Here is a 19340-nt window from a genome sequence, read left to right as displayed (position 1 = left end):
CCAGTGCCCCCCAGTTGCCCCGCCGCCCCTCCCAGTCCCTCCCAGTTTGTCCCAGTCCCTCCCAGTTGCCTCATCCTCACCCCAAACCGCCGCCCCGGTTGCGCCACCGCGGGCTGGGCTGGGGTGGGGGAGGGGCGGGGGTGACCCCGCGGGTTTTTTTTTTGGGGGGGGTGGGGGAGGGGAGGGGGTCGGGGTGGGGGAGGGGCAGCGGCCGGACCCGTCCGGGGGGTGGGGGAGGGGCGGGGAGGGGGGAATGCGTCACTGCCAAATAGTGATCCATAGCCCAACCCTGGGGCGAGGCATTGCCAAATAGTGAGCCACGGCCCGGCCCTGCAGCGGGGGGGGGGGGGAGGGGGGGGAAGTTGCCAAATAGTGAGTCAGAGGTTGCCAAATACTGAGCCAGAGGTTGCCAAATAGTGAGCCAGGGGTTCAGCCTATAGAGACCCCCCTCTGCCAAATAGTGAGCCATTGGATAACCTTATAGGGACCCCCCCCGCCAAATAGTGAGCCATTGGATAAGCTTATAGGGACCCCCCTGCCAAATAGTGAGCCATTGGATAACCTTATAGAGACCCCCCCCCTGCCAAATACTGAGCCACTTGTTCTGTCCGTAGAGACCCCCCCCTTGCCACATAGTGAGCCATGGAGAAACCCCCCCATAGACCCCTCCCTGCCAAATACTGAGCCGGACCCCCTATAGAACCCCCTGCCACATAGTGAGCCATTGGATTTCTCTATAGGGAGCCCCCCCCTGCCAAATACTGAGCCGGACACTCCTGCCACATAGTGAGCCATTGGAAAACCCTATAGGGACCACCCTGCCACATAGTGAGCTAGATCCCCTATAGACCCCCTGCCACATAGTGAGCCATTAGATTTCCCTATAGGGACCACCCTGCCACATAGTGAGCTAGATCCCCTATAGACCCCCCTGCCACATAGTGAGCCATTAGATTTCCCTATAGGGACCACCCTGCCACATAGTGAGCCATTAGATTTCCCTATAGGGACCACCCTGCCACATAGTGAGCCATTAGTTCAGCCCATAGGGACCCCCCCTGCCAAATTCTGAGCCAATCCCCCCCTTGCCACATAGTGAGCCATTTAGAACCCCCATAGACCCCTCCCTGCCAAATACTGAGCCGGATCCTCTATAGACCCCCCTGCCACATAGTGAGCCATTGAGGACCCCCATAGACCCCTCCCTGCCAAATAGTGAGCCAGACCTCCTATAGACCCCCCTGCCACATAGTGAGCCATTGAGGACCCCCATAGACTCCTTCCTGCCAAATACTGAGCCGCATCCCCTATAGACCCCCCTGCCACATAGTGAGCCATTGGATTATCCTATAGGGACCCCCCTGCAAAATAGTGAGCTAGCTCCCCTATAGACCCCCCTGCCACATAGTGAGCCATTGGATTTCCCTATAGGGACCACCCTGCCAAATAGTGAGCCGTTGGTTCAGCCCATAGGGACCCCCCTGCCACATAGTGGGTTATACTGGTTTATACTGGTTCATACTGGGAAGGTGTTCGGGATGCTCCAGGACCCACTGGGAACGGCTTTTGGGAGTGCTGGTTTATACTGGTCTGTACTGGGAGTGGATTTTGGGGGTACTGGTTTATACTGGTTTATACTGGGAGAGAATCCTCGAAGCTTTGGGACCCAGTGGGAACGATTTGGGGAGTACTGGTTTATACTGGTTCATACTGGGAGGGTGTTCGGGATGCTCTGGGACCCACTGGGAACGATTTGAGGGGTACTGGTTTATACTGGTTTATACTGGTTTATACTGGGAGGGTGTTCGGGACACTCTGGGACCCACTGGGAACTGTTTGGGGTGGTTCCGTGCTTACTGGTTTATACTGGTTTGTACTGGGAAAGGCTCCGCGGGGTTGCCACATAGTGAGCCATTGCCCCGCCCATAGAGCCCCACCTGCCAAATTGTGATCCCAGGTCTGGCCCCGCCCCTTCCTTCCCTGGCCACGCCCCTCTCCCCGAGCCGCGCGACTGGGAGTTACTGGGAGCAACTGGGAGCAACTGGGAGCCCCTGGGGAGGTACTGGGGACACTGGGAGCGCTGGGAGGGCGAACTGGGGGGACTGGGAGGGCAAACTGGGGTGACTGGGAGCACTGGGAGGGCAAACTGGAGTGACTGGGAGCACTGGGAGAGGGAACTGGGAACACTGGGGGCACTGGGAGGGCAAACTGGGAGGACTGGGAACACTGGGAGCACTGGGAGGGCAAACTGGGGAGACTGGGAGCGCTGGGAGAGGGAACTGGGAGCACTGGGAGGGCAAACTGGGAGCACTGGGATTACTGGGAGAGGGAACTGGGAACACTGGGAACACTGGGAGGGCAAACTGGGAGTACTGGGAGCACTGGGAGGGTGAACTGGGAGGACTGGGAGGGCTGGGGGAATGACTGGGAGGGCAAACTGGGGGGACTGGGAGCACTGGGAGCACTGGGACGGGGTTACTGGGAGTACTGGGAGGACCGGGGGGTTACTGGGAGCACTGGGAGGGGGTTACTGGGCAAACTGGGAGCACTGGGAGGGGTCACTGGGGCTGCCGGAAGTGCTCGGGAGGGGAACTGGGAATACTGGGAGCACTGGGAGGGGAACTGGGAACACTGGGAGGGGTTACTGGGCAAACTGGGAGGACTGGGAGGGGAACTGGGAACACTGGGAGGGGAACTGGGGGCACTGGGAGGGGAACTGGGGGCACTGGGAGGGGAACTGGGGGCACTGGGAGGGGTTACTGGGCAAACTGGGGGCACTGGGAGGGGAACTGGGGGCACTGGGAGGGGTTACTGGGCGAACTGGGAACACTGGGAGGGGAACTGGGGGCACTGGGAGGGAGGCGCGGGGGGAACTGGGCAAACTGGGAGAACTGGTCTGGCGGGGGAGGAGCTGCTGGGACAGGCCCGGCCCGGGGGGAACTGGGAGGGACTGGGAGGGACTGGGAGGGACTGGGATGGACTGGGAGAGGGTTCCGGTCTGGGACTGGGACACCAGGAGGGGTTACTGGTTCGTACTGGGAGCACTGGGAGCCATTACTGGTTCATACTGGGGGGACTGGTCCATACTGGGAGCACTTGGAGGCGTTGCTGGGTTGAACTGGGAGCACTGGGAGGGGTTACTGGTTTATACTGGGAATGACTGGGAGAGGGTTTGGGTCATACTGGGAGCTCTGGGAGCTGTTACTGGTCTATACTGGGACCCTGGAAGGGGTTACTGGGATATACTGGGACGTTACTGGTTCATACTGGGAGGGAACTGGTCCATACTGGGAGCCCAGGAGCTGTTACTGGTTCATACTGGGAAGGACTGGGGGTTACTGGGTTGAACTGGGGGATTACTGGTTCATACTGGGAGCACTGGAGCAGTTACTGGTTTATACTGGGAATGACTGGGAGAGGGTTTGAGTCGCACTGGGAGTATTGGGAGCAGTTACTGGTCTATACTGGGAGCACTGGGAACGGTTACTGGGTTGAACTGGGACCCTGGGAGGGGTCACTGGGATATACTGGGAGGTTACTGGTTCATACTGGGAGGGAACTGGTTCATACTGGGACCACTGGAGGGGTTACTGGGATATACTGGGAGCACTGGAGGGGTTACTGGTTTATACTGGAAATGACTGGGAGAGGGTTTGGTTCATACTGGGAGCACTGGGAGCTGTTACTGGTCCATACTGGGACCCTGGGAGGGGTCACTGGGATATACTTGTGGGTTACTGGTTCATACTGGGAGCACTGGGAGCCGTTACTGGTTTATAATGGGAGCCTGGGAGGGGTCACTGCTTCATACTGGGAAGGACTGGGGGGTTACTGGTTTATACTGGGAATGACTGGGAGAGGGTTTGGGTCATACTGGGAGTATTGGGAGCAGTTACTGGTCTATACTGGGAGCACTGGGAGCGGTTACTGGGTTGAACTGGGAGCCTGGGAGGGGTTACTGGGATATACTGGGAGGTTACTGGTTCATACTGGGAGGTTACTGGTTCATACTGGGAGCCCAGGAGCAGTTACTGGTCCATACTGGGAGCACTGGGAGTGGTTACTGGTTCATACTGGGAAGGACTGGGGGGTTAATGGTTTATACTGGGAATGACTGGAGGGGTTACTGGGATATACTGGGAGGGAACTGGTCCATACTGGGAGCCCAGGAGCAGTTACTGGTTTATACTGGGAGCTCTGGGAGCTGTTACTGGGTTGAACTGGGACCCTGGGAGGGGTCACTGGGATAAACTGGGAGGTTACTGGTTCATACTGGGAGGGAACTGGTTCATACTGGGAGCACTGGGAGCCGTTACTGGTTTATACTGGGAGCACTGGAGGGGTTACTGGGATATACTGGAAATGACTGGGAGAGGGTTTGGGTCATACTGGGAGCTCTGGGAGCTGTTACTGGTCTATACTGGGACCCTGGAAGGGGTCACTGGGATATACTGGGGGGTTACTGGTTCATACTGGGTGCCCAGGAGCCGTTACTGGTTTATACTGGGAGACTGGGAGGGGTTACTGGTTTATACTGGGAAGGACTGGGGGTTACTGGTTCATACTGGGAGCACTGGGAGGGGTTACTGGGTTGAACTGGGAGATTACTGGTTCATACTGGGAGGGAACTGGTCCATACTGGGAGCCCAGGAGCAGTTACTGGTTTATACTGGGAGCTCTGGGAGCGGTTACTGGGTTGAACTGGGACCCTGGGAGGGGTCACTGGGATAAACTGGGAGGTTACTGGTTCATACTGGGAGGGAACTGGTCAATACTGGGTGCCCAGGAGCCGTTACTGGTTTATACTGGGAGCACTGGAGGGATTACTGGGATATACTGGTTCATACTGGGGGGTTACTGGTTTGTACTGGGAGCACTGGGAGAGGGTTTGGGTCATACTGGGAGCACTGGGAGCTGTTACTGGTCTATACTGGGAGCCTGGGAGGGGTCACTGGGATATACTGGGAGGTTACTGGTTCATACTGGGAGGGAACTGGTCCATACTGGGAGCACTGGGAGGGGTTCCTGGTTCATACTGGGAGCACTGGGATCGGTTAGCGATCCATACTGGGAGGCCAGGAGGGGTCACTGGTTTATACTGGGGATGACTGGGCCAGGGTTTGGGTCGTACTGGGAGCACTGGGAGCTGTTACTGGGTTGAACTGAGACCCTGGGAGGGGCTACTGGGATATACTGGGAGGTTACTGGTTCATACTGGGAGCCCAGGAGCCGTTACTGGTTTATACTGGGAATGACTGGAGGGGTTTCTGGTTCATACTGGGAGGGAACTGGTCCATACTGGGAGCCCAGGAGCCGTTACTGGTCCACACTGGGAGGGACTGGTTCATACTGGGAAGGACTGGGGGGTTACTGGTTTATACTGGGAATGACTGGGAGAGGGTTTGGGTCATACTGGGAGTATTGGGAGCAGTTACTGGTTTATACTGGGAGCACTGGGAGCAGTTACTGGGTTGAACTGGGACCCTGGGAGGGGCTACTGGGATATACTGGGGGGTTCCTGGTTTATACTGGAAGGTTACTGGTTCATACTGGGAGCACTGGGAGCCGTTACTGGTTTATACTGGGAAGGACTGAGGGGTTACTGGTTTATACTGGGAATGACTGGGAGAGGGTTTGGTCCATACTGGGAGGACTGGGAGGGGTTACTGGGATATGCTGGGAGGTTACTGGTCCATACTGGGAGCACTGGGAGGGGTTACTGGGTTCAACTGGGGAGTTACTGGTTCATACTGGGAGGGAACTGGTCCATACTGGGAGCCCAGGAGCAGTTACTGGTCTATACTGGGAGCACTGGGAACGGTTACTGGGTTGAACTGGGACCCTGGGAGGGGTCACTGGGATAAACTGGGGGGTTACTGGTTCATACTGGGAGCACTGGAGGGGTTACTGGGATACACTGGAAATGACTGGGAGAGGGTTTGGTTCATACTGGGAGCACTGGGAGCTGTTACTGGGTTGAACTGGGAGCACTGGGAGCTGTTACTGGTTCATACTGGGAAGGACTGGGGGATTACTGGTTCATACTGGGAGCCCAGGAGCCGTTACTGGTTTATACTGGGAGCACTGGGAGGGGTTACTGGTTTATACTGGGATGGGCTGGGAGAGGGTTTGGGTCATACTGGGAGCACTGGGAAGGGTTACTGGTCCGTACTGGTTTATACTGGTCCATACTGATCCGTACTGGTCCATACTGGTTCATACTGGTCCATACTGGTTTATACTGGTCCATACTGATCCGTACTGGTCCATACTGGTCCGTACTGGTCCATACTGGTCCACACTGGTCCATACTGGTCCATACCGGTCCATACCGGTCCATACCGGTCCATACTGGTCCATACTGGTCCATACTGGTCCGTACTGGTCCATACCGGTCCATACTGGTCCATACTGGTCCTTACTGGTCCGTACTGGTCCATACCGGTCCATACTGGTCCATACTGGTCCATACCGGTCCATACCGGTCCATACTGGTCCATACTGGTCCATACTGGTTTGTACCGGTCCATACCGGTCCATACTGGTCCATACTGGTCCATACTGGTCCATACTGGTCCGTACTGGTCCGTACCGGTCCATACTGGTCCATACTGGTCCGTACTGGTCCATACTGCTCCATACCGGTCCATACCGGTCCATACCGGTCCATACTGGTCCATACCGGTCCATACTGGTCCGTACTGGTCCATACTGGTCCATACTGGTCCATACTGGTCCATACTGGTCCATACTGGTCCGTACTGGTCCATACTGGTCCGTACTGGTCCATACTGGTGTTCACTCTTTCAGCCATGGCCGATCCCCGGCGGGACCCGGGCCGCTTCGTTTCCGTCCGCCACCACGGGGCGCCCTCTCCACTTCCGGCCACGCCCCCTCGGCGCGGGCTGTGGCGCCGCCTGGCGGGCGGCTGCGGCTGCTGCGGCTGCTGCGGGCATCGCGAGAGAGAACGAGAGTGGGAACCGATCCCGGGGGAGATCCCGGGCCGGAGAGCGGAGCAGCCGCTGAGGCCCGGTACGGACACGGCCACAGCGCGGGGATTGCGCGGGGGGGTAATGGGAGGTTTGGGGCGATGGTTGACAGGTTATGAAGGGATTTTTTTGGGGGGATTTTTGGGGGGATTTTTTGGAGAATTTTTAGGGAATTTTGGAGAATTTTTTGGGAATTTTTAAGGATTTTTTGGGAATTTTTAAGGATTTTTTGGGGATTTTTTTTCGGATTTTTTGAGAATTTTTTAGGATTTTTTAGGGATTTTTGATGATTTTTAAGGGATTTTTTTTTGAGATTTTTGGGGCGTTTTTTGAGAATTTTTAGGAATTTTTTGAGAATTTTTTAGGATTTTTTTTAGGATTTTTATGGATTTTTCGGATTTTTTTGAGAATTTTTTAGGGATTTTTTGAGAATTTTTGGGGGATTTTTAAAGGATTTTTGACAGTTTTTTGGGGGAAATTTTAAGGGATTTTTTTGGGATTTTTGACAGGTTATTAAGGGAAATTTTTGGGATTTTTTAGGGATTTTTAAGAGATTTTTTTCTGATTTTTTGAGAATTTTTTGAGAATTTTTAAGGATTTTTTGGGGGATTTTTTTTATTTTTAAGGGATTTTTTAGGGAATTTTTTAGGATTTTTTTAGGGATTTTTAAGGGATTTTTTAGGGATTTTTTGGGATTTTTTAGGCATTTTTTTGGGATTTTTTAGGCTTTTTTTTTTGAGATTTTTGGGAGATTTTTAGAGAATTTTTTAGGGATTTTTTGAGAATTTGGGGGGATTTTTTAGGGATTTTTGAGAATTTTTTAGGATTTTTTTAGGATTTTTGGGGGATTTTTTAGGGATTTTTAAGGGATTTTTTAGGGATTTTTTTGAGGTTTTGGGGGGATTTTTTGAGAATTTTTTAGGGATTTTTTGAGAATTTTTTAGGAATTTTTAAGGATTTTTTGAGAATTTTTTGGGATTTTTTGAGAATTTTTTGAGAATTTTTAAGAATTTTTTAGGATTTTTTTTTTATTTTTAAGGGATTTTTTAGGGAATTTTTTTAGGATTTTTTAGGGATTTTTTAAGGGATTTTTAGGCATTTTTTGGGATTTTTTAGGCATTTTTTTTGAGATTTTTGGGAGATTTTTTAAGAATTTTTTACTGATTTTTTGAGAATTTTGGGGGATTTTTTAGGGATTGTTGAGAATTTTTTAGGATTTTTTTACGATTTTTTAGGATTTTTTAGGGATTTTTGGGGGATTTTTAAGGGATTTTTTAGGGATTTTTTTGAGATTTTGGGGGGATTTTTTTGAGAATTTTTTAGGGATTCTTTGAGAATTTTTTGGGATTTTTAGAGAATTTTTTGGGAATTTTTAAGGATTTTTTAGGGATTTTTTTTGGATTTTTTTAGGGAATTTTTAAGGATTTTTTTGGGATTTTTTGGGGAATTATGAAGGGATTTTTAGGCATTTTTTTTGAGATTTTTGGGAGATTTTTTAAGAATTTTTAACGGATTTTTTGAGAATTTTGGGGGATTTTTTAGGGATTTTTGAGAGATTTTTAGGATTTTTTTAGGATTTTTTAGGGATTTTTTAGGGAATTTTTTAGGATTTTTTAGGGATTTTTTGGGGATTATTAAGGGATTTTTAGGCATTTTTTTGAGAATTTTTTTTGGATTTTTTGAGAATTTTTAAGGATTTTTTGGGGATTTTTTTTGGATTTTTAAGGGATTTTTAAGGGAATTTTTTAGGATTTTTTAGGGATTTTTTTGAGATTTTTAGGGGATTTTTTGAGAATTTTTAAGGGATTTTTTGAATTTTTTTAGGATTTTTTAGGGATTTTTTTTTGGAATTTTTTGGGATTTTTTCAGAATTTTTTTGAGAATTTTTTAGGATTTTTTAGGATTTTTTTAGGGATTTTTAAGAGATTTTTTAGGGATTGTTTTGGGTTTTTTTAGGGATTTTTTTGAGGTTTTTGGGGGATTTTTTGGGAATTTTTAGGGATTCTTTGAGAATTTTTTGGGATTTTTTGAGAATTTTTTGAGAATTTTTAAGGATTTTTTAGGGAATTTTTTAGGATTTTTTTAGGGATGTTAAAGAGATTTTTAAGGGATTTTTTGGTGTTTTTTTAGGGATTTTTTTTGAGGTTTTTGGGGGATTTTTTGAGAATTTTTTAGGGATTCTTTGAGAATTTTTGGGGATTTTTTGAGAATTTTTTGAGAATTTTTAAGGATTTTTTAGGGATTTTTGGGGGATTTTTTAGGGATTTTTTTTGAGGTTTTGGGGGGATTTTTTGAGAATTTTTTAGGGATTTTTTGAGAATTTTTTAGGAATTTTTAAGGATTTTTGAGAATTTTTTGGGATTTTTTGAGAATTTTTTGAGAATTTTTGAGATTTTTTTGGTGATTTTTTGTTGGATTTTGGGGTTGGGGTTTGGTGTGGATGTTTGTTAGGGATTTTGTTAGGGATTGTGTTAGGGGTTGTTTTTTGAGGATTTTTGGTGGGATTTTTTTTGAGATTTTTGGGGTTTTTGGAATTTTTATGGGATTTTTTGAAATTTTTTTAGGATTTTTTAGGTATTTTTTGGGAATTTTTGGGGATATTTTCAGAATTTTTTTGAGAATTTTTTAGGATTTTTTAGGGATTTTTGGTGATTTTTAAGGGATTTTTTAGGGATTTTTTTGAGATTTTTGATGGATTTTTTTTTTATATTTTTGAGGGATTTTTTTGAGAATTTTTAAGGATTTTTTTAGGATTTTTTTTTATTTTTTCGGATTTTTTGGGGAATTTTTTTGGATTTTTTGGGATTTTTAAGGGATTTTTTTTTGAGATTTTTTGGGGATTTTTGGAGAATTTTTTAGGATATTTTAGGGATTTTTTGGGGATTATTAAGGGATTTTTTTGAGATTTTTGGGGGATTTTTAGAGAATTTTTAGGGATTTTTTGAGAATTTTTGGGAGATTTTTAAGGATTTTTTGAGAATTATTTGGGATTTTTAAAGGAATTTTTTTCGGTTTTTTTTTATTTTTAAGGAATTTTTGAGGGAATTTTTAGGATTTTTAAAGGGATTTTTAAGGGATTTTTTAGAGATTTTTTTGAGATTTTTGGGGCCTTTTTTGAGAATTTTTTAGGGATTTTTTGAGAATTTTTTAGGGATTTTTAGGGAATTTTTCTGGATTTTTTTGAGAATTTTTTAGGATTTTTTAGTGATTTTTTGGGGATTTTAAGGGATATTTTAGGGATTTTTTTGAGATTTTTGAGGGATTTTTTGAGAACTTTTTAGGGTTTTTTTGAGAATTTTTTAGGATTTTTTTGTGAATTTTTTGGGAATTTTTGGGGATTTTTTCGGAAATTTTTGGAGAATATTTAGGATTTTTTAGGGATTTTTTGGGAATTTTTTAGGGATTTTTTAGGGATTTTTTTGAGATTTTTGGAGCATTTTTTGAGAATTTTTAGGAATTTTTTGAGAATTTTTAAGGATTTTTTTAGGATTTTTTTTATTATTTTTTCGGATTTTTTTGAGAATTTCTTAGGATTTTTTAGGGATTTTTTGGGGGATTTTTTAGAGATTTTTAAGGAATTTTTTTGAGCATTTTTAGGATTTTTTGGGGGGGATTTCTTGAGAATTTTTCGAGATTTTTTTTATTTTGTGGGATTTCGGGGGGATTTTTTGGGAACTTTTGAAGGGGTTTTTTTCGGATTTTTTCGTTTTTTTGGGGGGCGTTTTAGATTTTTTTAGGGATTTTTTGGAGATTTTGGGATTTTAAGGGGATTTTTTGGGAATTTTGGGTGATTTTTGGGCTAGTTTGTTAAAATTTTTGTGGGGGATTCGTTGGGAGGATTTATGGGGAAAAATTTTTCTCGAATATTTCGAAATTCTTGGACAAATTTTTTTTTTTTTTTTAAATTTTCCAAAGATTCCGAGGCGGAAACCCCACACCAATTCCCCGACAAAATTAAAAACCCAAATTTCCCCCGCAAAAAAAAAAATAAAATTTTTTTTTTTAAAAAAAAATCCCCGTTTTCAAACCTCCCTTTTGGCTCTCCCTCACACATCGGCCGCCATTTTGTCACCCTCACCCTCCGCCCGCCATTTTGTCACCCTCACCCTCCGCCCGCCATTTTGTCTCCCTCACCCTCCGCCCGCCATTTTGTCACCCTCACCCTCCGCCCGCCATTTTGTCGCCCTCACCTTTCTGCCGCCGTTTGCTCGCCCTCACCCTCCGCCCGCCATTTTGTCGCCCTCACCCTTCCCCAAGATGGCGCCCCCGCTAAGCCACGCCCCCTCCCTCTCTTTCCCGCAGGCCTATTGGCTCCCGTCAAGCTCCGCCCCGGCTGCTCAGCCAATCGCGTGGCTCATCACACGCAGGAGTTCGCGCGGCGCCCCCTGGTGGTGAGGAGGGGGCAGCGCTTCCATGTGGGCGTGGCCTTGCCCCCGCCCCCTGCGCGAGGGCGACGCCCTGTGCCTGGAGCTGACCCTGGGTGAGGGGGAATTTTGGCGGGAAAATTTCGGGGATTTTTTTGGGAATTTTGGGGAATTTGGGGGGTTTTGGGGTTTGGGGGATTCTGGGGAATAAAAATTGGGAGAAAATTGGGGGATTTTGGGGATTTTTTGGGGGATTTTGGGGGATTTTTGGGGATTTTTGTCGGGATTTTGGCGGGAAATTTGGGGATTTTGGGGAATTTTTGGAGGGGATTTTGGGGATTTTTTGGGATTTTTGCGGGAAAATTTGGGAGAAAATTTGGGGATTTTGGGAAAAAAATTCGGGAATTTTTGAGGGGATTTTGGGGTGGAATTTTAGGATTTTTTTAGGGAATTCTGGGGATTTTTTTTAGGAAATTTGGGGATTTTGGGGAGGAAAAATTGGGATTTTTGAGGGGAATTTTGGGATTTCTTTTGGGAATTCTGGGGATTTTGGGAGAAAATTTGGGGTTTTGGGGAGAAAAGTTTGGGATTTTTGGGGGAAAATTTGGGGATTTGGGGAAGAAAATTGGGGATTTGGGGGGAATTTTGGAGGAATTATGGGAATTTTGAGGGGAATTTTGAGAAGAATTTTTGGGGAAATTTTGGGGAAAACGCGAAAAATTTTTGGCGGGAAAATTCCGTAGGAAATTCGGGAATTCTGAGGTGGAATTTGGGAATTTGGTGAGAAAATCGGGAATTTTTTGGGGCAAAAATCGGAAAAATTTGGTGGAAATTCGGGAAATTTTTGGGTAAAAATGGAAAATTTGTTGGAAATTTGGGAATTTTCGGATAAAATCCCAAAAAATTCTGGGAAATTTGGGAATTTTCGAGGTAAAGTCAAAATTTATTGGGAATTTTTGGGGTGAAATCAGAAAAATTTGTGGAAAATTGGGAATTTTTGTATAAAATTGGAGAAGTTGGGGGAAAACTGGGAAATTTTGAGGAAAAATCAGAAAAATTTGTGGGAAATTGGGAATTTTGGAGTAAAATCAGCAAAAATTTGTCGGAAATTTGGGAATTTTTGGGGTAAAATCAGGAAATTTCTTGGGAATTTTTGGGGTGAAATCAGAGAATTTGTTTGAAAATTTGAGGTTTTGGGGGAAAAATCAGAAAAATTTGTTTGAAAATTTGTGAAATTTTGGGGTAAAATCAGAAAAATTTGTGGAAAATTGGGAATTTTGGGGGGAAAATCCAAAAAATTAGTGGGAAATTTGTGAATTTGTGGGGAAAATCATAAAAAATTGTGGGAAAATTGGAAATTTTGGGGGGAAAATTAAAAAAAAAAAATTAGAAATTTGTGAATTTTTGGGGTAAAAATCAGAAAAATTTGGTGGGAATTTGGGAATTTTGGGGTAAAATTGGGAAATTTGTTGGAAATTCCGGAATTTTGGGGTAAAATCCAAAAAATTAGTGGGAAATTCCGGAATTTTGGGGAAAAATCAGAAAAATTCGTTGGGAATTTGGGAATTTTTGTGTAAAATCAGAAAAAAATTGGTCGGAAATTTGAGATTTTTGGGGTAAAATCCGAAAATTTCTTGGGAATTTTTGGGGTGAAATCAGAGAATTTGTTTGAAAATTTGAGGTTTTGGGGGAAAAATCAGAAAAATTTGTGGAAAATTGGGAATTTTGGGGGGAAAATTTAAAAAAAAAATTTAGAAATTTGTGAATTTTGGAGTTAAAAATCCGTAAAAAATCGTGGAAAAATCGGGAATTTTTGGGGTAAAATCAGAAAAAATTGTGGGAAATTTGTGAATTTTTGTGTAAAATTGAAAAATATTGTGGGAATTTGGGAATTCTGGGGTAAAATCGGGAAATTTGGTGTAAAATTTTTGAATTTTGGGGCTAAAATCAGGAAAATTTGAATTTGTGAATTTTTGGGGTAAAATCAGAAAATTTCTTGGGAATTTTTGGGGTGAAATCAGAAAAAATTGTGGGAAATTGAGGAATTTTGGGGAAAAATCAGAAAAATTCGTTGGGAATTTGGGAATTTTTGTGTAAAATCAGAAAAAAATTGGTCGGAAATTTGAGATTTTTGGGGTAAAATCCGAAAATTTCTTGGGAATTTTTGGGGTGAAATCAGAGAATTTGTTTGAAAATTTGAGGTTTTGGGGGAAAAATCAGAAAAATTTGTTGGAAATTTGTGAATTTTGGGGTAAAATCAAATAATTTCGGGTAAATTTGGGAATTTTGGTGTAAAATCGGAAAAATTTTTAGGAAATTTGTGAATTTTTGGGGTAAAATCAGAAAAAAATGTGAGAAAATTCTGGAATTTTTGGGGTGAAATTAGAAAACTTTTTGGAAAACTGGGAATTTTTAGGGTAAAAGCCAAAACTATGGTGGGGAAAATTGGGAATTTTGGGGAAAAATCAGAAAAATTTGTTGGAAATTCAGTAATTTTTGGAGTAAAATCAGCAAATTTGGTGAAAAATTTGGGAATTATGGGGTAAAAATCAGGAAAATTTGTTGGGAATTTGGGAATTTTTGAGGTAAAATCCGAAAATTTCTTGGGAATTTTTGGGGTAAAATCAGAAAACTTGAAAATTTGAGATTTTTGGGGTAAAATCAGAAAAATTTGTTTGAAAATTTGTGAATTTTAGGGGTAAAAATCAGAAAAAATTGTGGGAAATTTGTGCATTTTGGGGTAAAATTGGGAAATTTGTTGGGAATTTGGGAATTTTTGGGGTAGAATCAGAAAAAAATTGTGGGAAATTTGTGAATTTTTGGGGTAAAATCCGGAAATTTCTCGGGAACTTTTTGGGGGTGAAATCAGCAAAATCCGTTGGAAAATTCACGAATTTTTGGGGTAAAATCAGAAAAAAAATGACGGAAAATTCGGGAATTTCGCGACGCCGCCGACCCCATGACGTCACACCTTAACCTATGACGTCACACCCCCTCGATGACGTCACCAACCCCCAAATGTGTCTCTCTGCAGGCCACACCCCTCAGGTGGCCAAGGGCTCCTCACAGGTCCCAAATCCTGGCCTGGGGAAATTTTTGGTGTAAAAATCAGAAAAATTTGTTGGGAATTTGGGAATTTTTGGGGTAGAATCAGAAAAAAATTGTGGGAAATTTGTGAATTTTTGGGGTAAAATCACGAAATTTCTTGGGGAATTTTTGGGGTGAAATCAGAAAAATTTGTTGGGAAATTTGCAAATTTTGGGGTTAAAATCAGAAAAAAAATGACGGAAAATTGGGGAATTTCGCGGGAATTTCGCGACGCCGCCGACACAATGACGTCACGCCTTAACCTATGACGTCACACCTGTGTCCGTGACGTCACCAACCCCCAAATGTGTCTCTCTGCAGGCCCCACCCCTCAGGTGGCCAAGGGCACTCACGTGCTGGTCCCCCTGGGCGGCTCCTCGGCCACGGGCTGGACGGCCGAGGTGGACGAGGGCGTGGCCGAGGCGCCGGAAGTGGGGGGGCGTGGCCGGAAGTGGCCACGCCCTGTGGGTGGGGCTGACGGCCCCGCCCACGGCGCCCATCGGGCGGTACCGGCTGAGCGCGCGCAGCCGCAGCGGCGCCGGCGAGTTCGCGGCGCCCTTCGAGGACGAGAACGACGTGGTGGTGCTGTTTAACCCCTGGTGTGCCGGTGAGGGACATGGGGAAATAATGGGGGAAAATGGGGGAAAAATGGGGGAAAAGTTCAGGAAAAAATTGGGGGAAGATTGGGGGAAGATTGGGAAAAAGTTGGGGGAAAATCGGGGAAAAAATGAAAAAAATTTGGAAAAAAAATGGGGGAAAATTGGGGAAAAAATGGGGGAAAAATTTGAAAAAATGGGGGAAAAATGGGGAAAAAATTGGGAAAAAATGGAGAAAAAATGAAAAAAATTTGGGAAAAAAATGGAGGAAAATTGGGGAAAAAATGGGGGAAAATTGGGGGGAAATGGGGAAAAAATGGGGAAAAATGGGGGAAAAAGTTGGGGAAAAATTGGGGAAAAAATGAAAAAAATTTGGAAAAAAAATGGGGGAAAATCGAGGAAAAAATGAAAAAAATTTGGAAAAAATGGAGGAAAATTGGGGGTAAAATGGGGGGAAATTGGGGAATAAATGGGGGTGGGGCTGTTTAACCCCTGGTGTGCCGGTGAGGACATGGGGGGAAATAATGGGGGAAAATGGGGGAAAAATGGGGGGAAAATGGGGAAAAAATGGAGGAAAAATGGGGAAAAAATTGGGGGGAAAATGGGGAAAAAATGGGGAAAAAATTGGGGAAAAAATGAAAAAAATTTGGAAAAAATTGGGGGAAAATCGGGGGAAAAATGAAAAAAAATTGGAAAAAAATGGGGGAAAATTGGGGAAAAAATGGGGAAAAAATGGAGGAAAAAATGGGGGAAAATGGGAGAAAAATGGGGAAAAAATTGGGGGGAAAATGGGGGAAAAATGAGGAAAAATTTGGGAAAAAAATTGGAAAAAATGGAGGGAAATTGGGGGAAAAATGGGGGAAAATGAGGAAAAAGTGGGGAAAAGATTGGGGAAAAATTGGAGAAAAACGGGGGAAAATTGAGGAAAAAATGGAGAAAAGTTGGGGAAAAATAGGGAAAAAATGGGGGAAAAATGAGGAAAAATTTGGGAAAAATGGGGAAAAAATTGAGGGAAAAATGTGAAAAAATGGGGAGGAAATGGGGGAAAAGTTGGGGAAAAATAGGGAAAAAATGGGGGAAAAAATTCGAAAAAATGGAGGAAAATTGGGGGGAAAATTGGGGGGAAATGGAGAAAAATTGGGAAAAAATTGGGGAAAAATTGGGGGGAAATTGGGGAATAAATGGGAAAAAAATTGGGGGAAAAATAGGGAAAAAGTTGGGGAAAAAATGGACAAAAAATGGGGGAAAATGGGGAAAAAGTGGGGAGAAAAATGGGGAAAAATTGGGGGGAAAATGGGGAAAAATTGGGAGAATATTGGAGAAAAAATTGGGGAAATATAAGGAAAAATTTGGGGGGAAAATGGGGAAAAAATGGGGGAAAATTGGGGGGAAATTGGTGAAAAAGTTGGGGGAAAATGGGGAAAAAATTGGGGGGAAAATGGGGGAAAATTTGAGAGGAAATGGGGAAAAAGTTGAGGAAAAATGGGGGAAAAAATTCAAAAAAATGGAGGAAAATTGGAGGAAAAATTGGGAGGAAAAATTGGGAAAAATGGGGAAAAATTGGGAAAAAATGGAGGGAAGTTGGGGAAAAAAGGGGGAAAAATGGGGAAAAAATGGGGAAAAATTGGGAGGAAAATAGGAAAAAAATGGGGAAAATTGGGAAAAAATTGGAGAAAAAATGGGGGAAAATGGGGGAAAATTGGGGAAAAAATGGGGAAATATTGGGGAAAAATTGGTGAAAAAAATGGGGAAAATTGGGGAAAATGAATTTTTTTTTTTCTGTGTGTATTAAATTTTTTTTTTTTTTGTGGATTTAAGAAATTGGGATTTTTTTTAAATTAAAAATTCGGGGTTTTTTTGCGGATTAAAAAAATGGGATTTTTTTTTTAGGGATTAAAAAATTGGGGATTTTGAATTAAAAATTAGGATTTTTTTTTCTAAATTTTTGATTTGAAAAATTAGATTTTTTTTCTTTTATTTTGATTTTAAAAATCGGATTTTTTTTTTTTTTCTGGACTAAAAAAAAATCGGGAATTTTTATTTTTTGTGGATTAAGAAAAAATTAGGATTTTTTATTTAAAAAAAAATTAAATTTTAATTGAAAAAAAATTGGATTTTCCTCGTTTTTTTATTAAAAAAAACGGGATTTTTTTTTTTTTTTTTTTTGGAAAAAAAATGGGAAAAAATTTTTTTATAATTAAAATTTTAATTTTTAATTAATGAATTAATTTTTTAATTACCCCCAGAGGACTCAGTGTCCATGGAGCAGACGAGTGACCTGGACGAGAGAATTTGGGATTTTTATTTTTAATATTTTAAAAAAATTGGGGATTTTTTTTTATTTTTGTGGATTAAAAAAAATTTATTTTTTTTTAAATATTAATTTAAAAAATCGGGAATTTTTATTTTTTGTGGATTAAGAAAAAATTAGGATTTTTTAATTAAAAAAATTAAATTTTAATTGAAAATAAATTGGATTTTCCTCGGTTTTTTATTAAAAAAAACGGGATTTTTTTTTTTTTTTTTTTGGGAAAAAAATGGGAAAAAAAATTTTTTAATTAAAATTTTCGTTCTTAATTAATTAATTAATTTTTTAATTACCCCCAGAGGACTCAGTGTCCATGGAGCAGACGAGTGACCTGGACGAGTAAATTTGGGATTTTTATTTTTAATATTTAAAAAAAATTCGGGATTTTTTTTTTTTTCTTTTTATGTGGATTAAAAAAATTGGGAATTTTTTTTTTTTTTTTGTTTTTTTTTTGTGTTTAAAAAAATTCGGGATTTTTATTTTTGCTGTGGATTGAAAAAAATGGGATTTTTTCTTTATTTAAAAAAATTGAATTTTAATTGAAAAAAAAATTTTTTTTTTTAATATTAATAAAAAAATCGGGAATTTTTTTTTTTGTAGATTAAGAAAAAATTGGGATTTTTTTTCTTTAAAAAAATTAAATTTTAATTCAAAAAAATTGGATTTTCCTCGTTTTTTTATTAAAAAAAACGGGATTTTTTTTTTTTTTGGGGAAAAAAAAAACGGGAAAAAATTTTTTAAATTAAAATTTCAATTCTTAATTAATTAATTAATTTTTTAATTACCCCCAGAGGACTCAGTGTACATGGAGCAGACGAGTGACCTGGACGAGAGAATTTGGGATTTTTTTTTTTTTCTTTTTATGTGGATTAAAAAAATTGGGATTTTTTTTTTTTTTTTTTTTTTTTTTTGTGGTTTAAAAAAATTCGGGATTTTTATTTTTGCTGTGGATTGAAAAAAATGGGATTTTTTTTTTATTTAAAAAAATTGAATTTTAATTGAAAAAAAAATTTTTTTTTTTAATATTAATTTAAAAAATCGGGAATTTTTTTTTTGTGGATTAAGAAAAAATTAAGATTTTTTTACTTAAAAAAAATTAAATTTTAATTGAAAAAAAATTGGATTTTCCTCGTTTTTTTATTAAAAAAACCGGGATTTTTTGGGGGTTTTTTTTGGGAAAAAAATCGGGATTTTTTTTTAAATTAAAATTTCAATTCTTAATTAATGAATTTCGATTTTAATTACCCCCAGAGGACTCAGTGTCCATGGAGCAGACGAGTGACCTGGACGAGTAAATTTGGGATTTTTTTAAAATTAAAAATTCTTTTTTTTTATGGATTTAAAAAATGGGAATTTTTTTTTTATTTTTGTTCATTTAAAAAAATGGGATTTTTTTTTTTTTTAGGGATTAAAAAATTGGGGATTTCGAATTAAAAATCAGGAATTTTTTTTTCTAAATTTTTGAATTAAAAAATTAGATTTTTTTTTTAATTAAAAAACAGGATTTTTTTTTTCTGGCCTAAAAAAATCGGGAATTTTTATTTTTGTGGATTAAAAAAAATTAGGATTTTTTTTATTTAAAAAAATTAAATTTTAATTGAAAAAAAAATTGCATTTTCCTCGTTTTTTTATTAAAAAAAAACCGGATTTTTGGGGGTTTTTTTTGGGAAAAAAAATCGGGATTTTTTTTTTTAATTAAAATTTCAATTCTTAATTAATTAATTTTGATTTTAATTACCCCCAGAGGACTCAGTGTACATGGAGCAGACGAGTGACCTGGACGAGTAAATTTAGGATTTTTTTTATTTTTGTGGATTAAAAAAAAATTTATTTTTTTTTAAATATTAATTTAAAAAATCGGGAATTTTTTTTTTTGTAGATTAAGAAAAAATTGGGATTTTTTTTATTTAAAAAAATTGAATTTTAATTGAAAAAAAATTGGATTTTCCTCATTTTTTTATTAAAAAAAACGGGATTTTTTGGGGTTTTTTTTTGA

At 41.2% G+C, this 19340-nt stretch overlaps 1 protein-coding gene across 2 annotated transcripts; it reads left to right on the top strand.

Moving 5' to 3' along the window:
- The first annotated feature begins 361 nt into the window (after positions 1-361).
- On the top strand, positions 362-19241 carry LOC148217337 (uncharacterized). 2 transcript variants are annotated; one of them, XM_088158711.1, is made up of 5 exons: positions 362-2059; positions 6811-7032; positions 11292-11469; positions 14762-15047; positions 19089-19241. In XM_088158711.1, exons 2-4 carry the CDS (start codon positions 6813-6815, stop codon positions 14916-14918), a joined length of 555 nt encoding a protein of 184 aa, XP_088014837.1. In that variant the 5' UTR covers positions 362-2059; positions 6811-6812; the 3' UTR covers positions 14919-15047; positions 19089-19241. The 2 variants fall into 2 exon arrangements, with proteins under 2 accessions (XP_088014837.1, XP_088014838.1); XM_088158712.1 differs by lacking the exon at positions 19089-19241 and adding an exon at positions 18136-18176.
- Positions 19242-19340: the final 99 nt, after the last annotated feature.

Source organism: Sturnus vulgaris, unplaced genomic scaffold (assembly GCF_052056855.1).
Source record: "Sturnus vulgaris isolate bStuVul1 unplaced genomic scaffold, bStuVul1.hap1 Scaffold_85, whole genome shotgun sequence".
Taxonomy (NCBI): Eukaryota; Metazoa; Chordata; class Aves; order Passeriformes; family Sturnidae; genus Sturnus; species Sturnus vulgaris.
The sequence above is the reverse complement of the archived record's forward strand: the minus strand, read 5'-3'. Positions and strand labels throughout refer to the sequence as shown.

Coding starts and splice junctions, on each gene's coding strand:
- LOC148217337 (XM_088158711.1), top strand. CDS start 6,813: ATGGCCGATCCCCGGCGGGACCCGGGCCGCTTCGTTTCCGTCCGCCAC. Junction 7,033..11,291: donor GGAGCAGCCGCTGAGGCCCG/GTACGGACACGG, acceptor TCTTTCCCGCAG/GCCTATTGGCTCCCGTCAAG. Junction 11,470..14,761: donor GTGCCTGGAGCTGACCCTGG/GTGAGGGGGAAT, acceptor GTCTCTCTGCAG/GCCCCACCCCTCAGGTGGCC.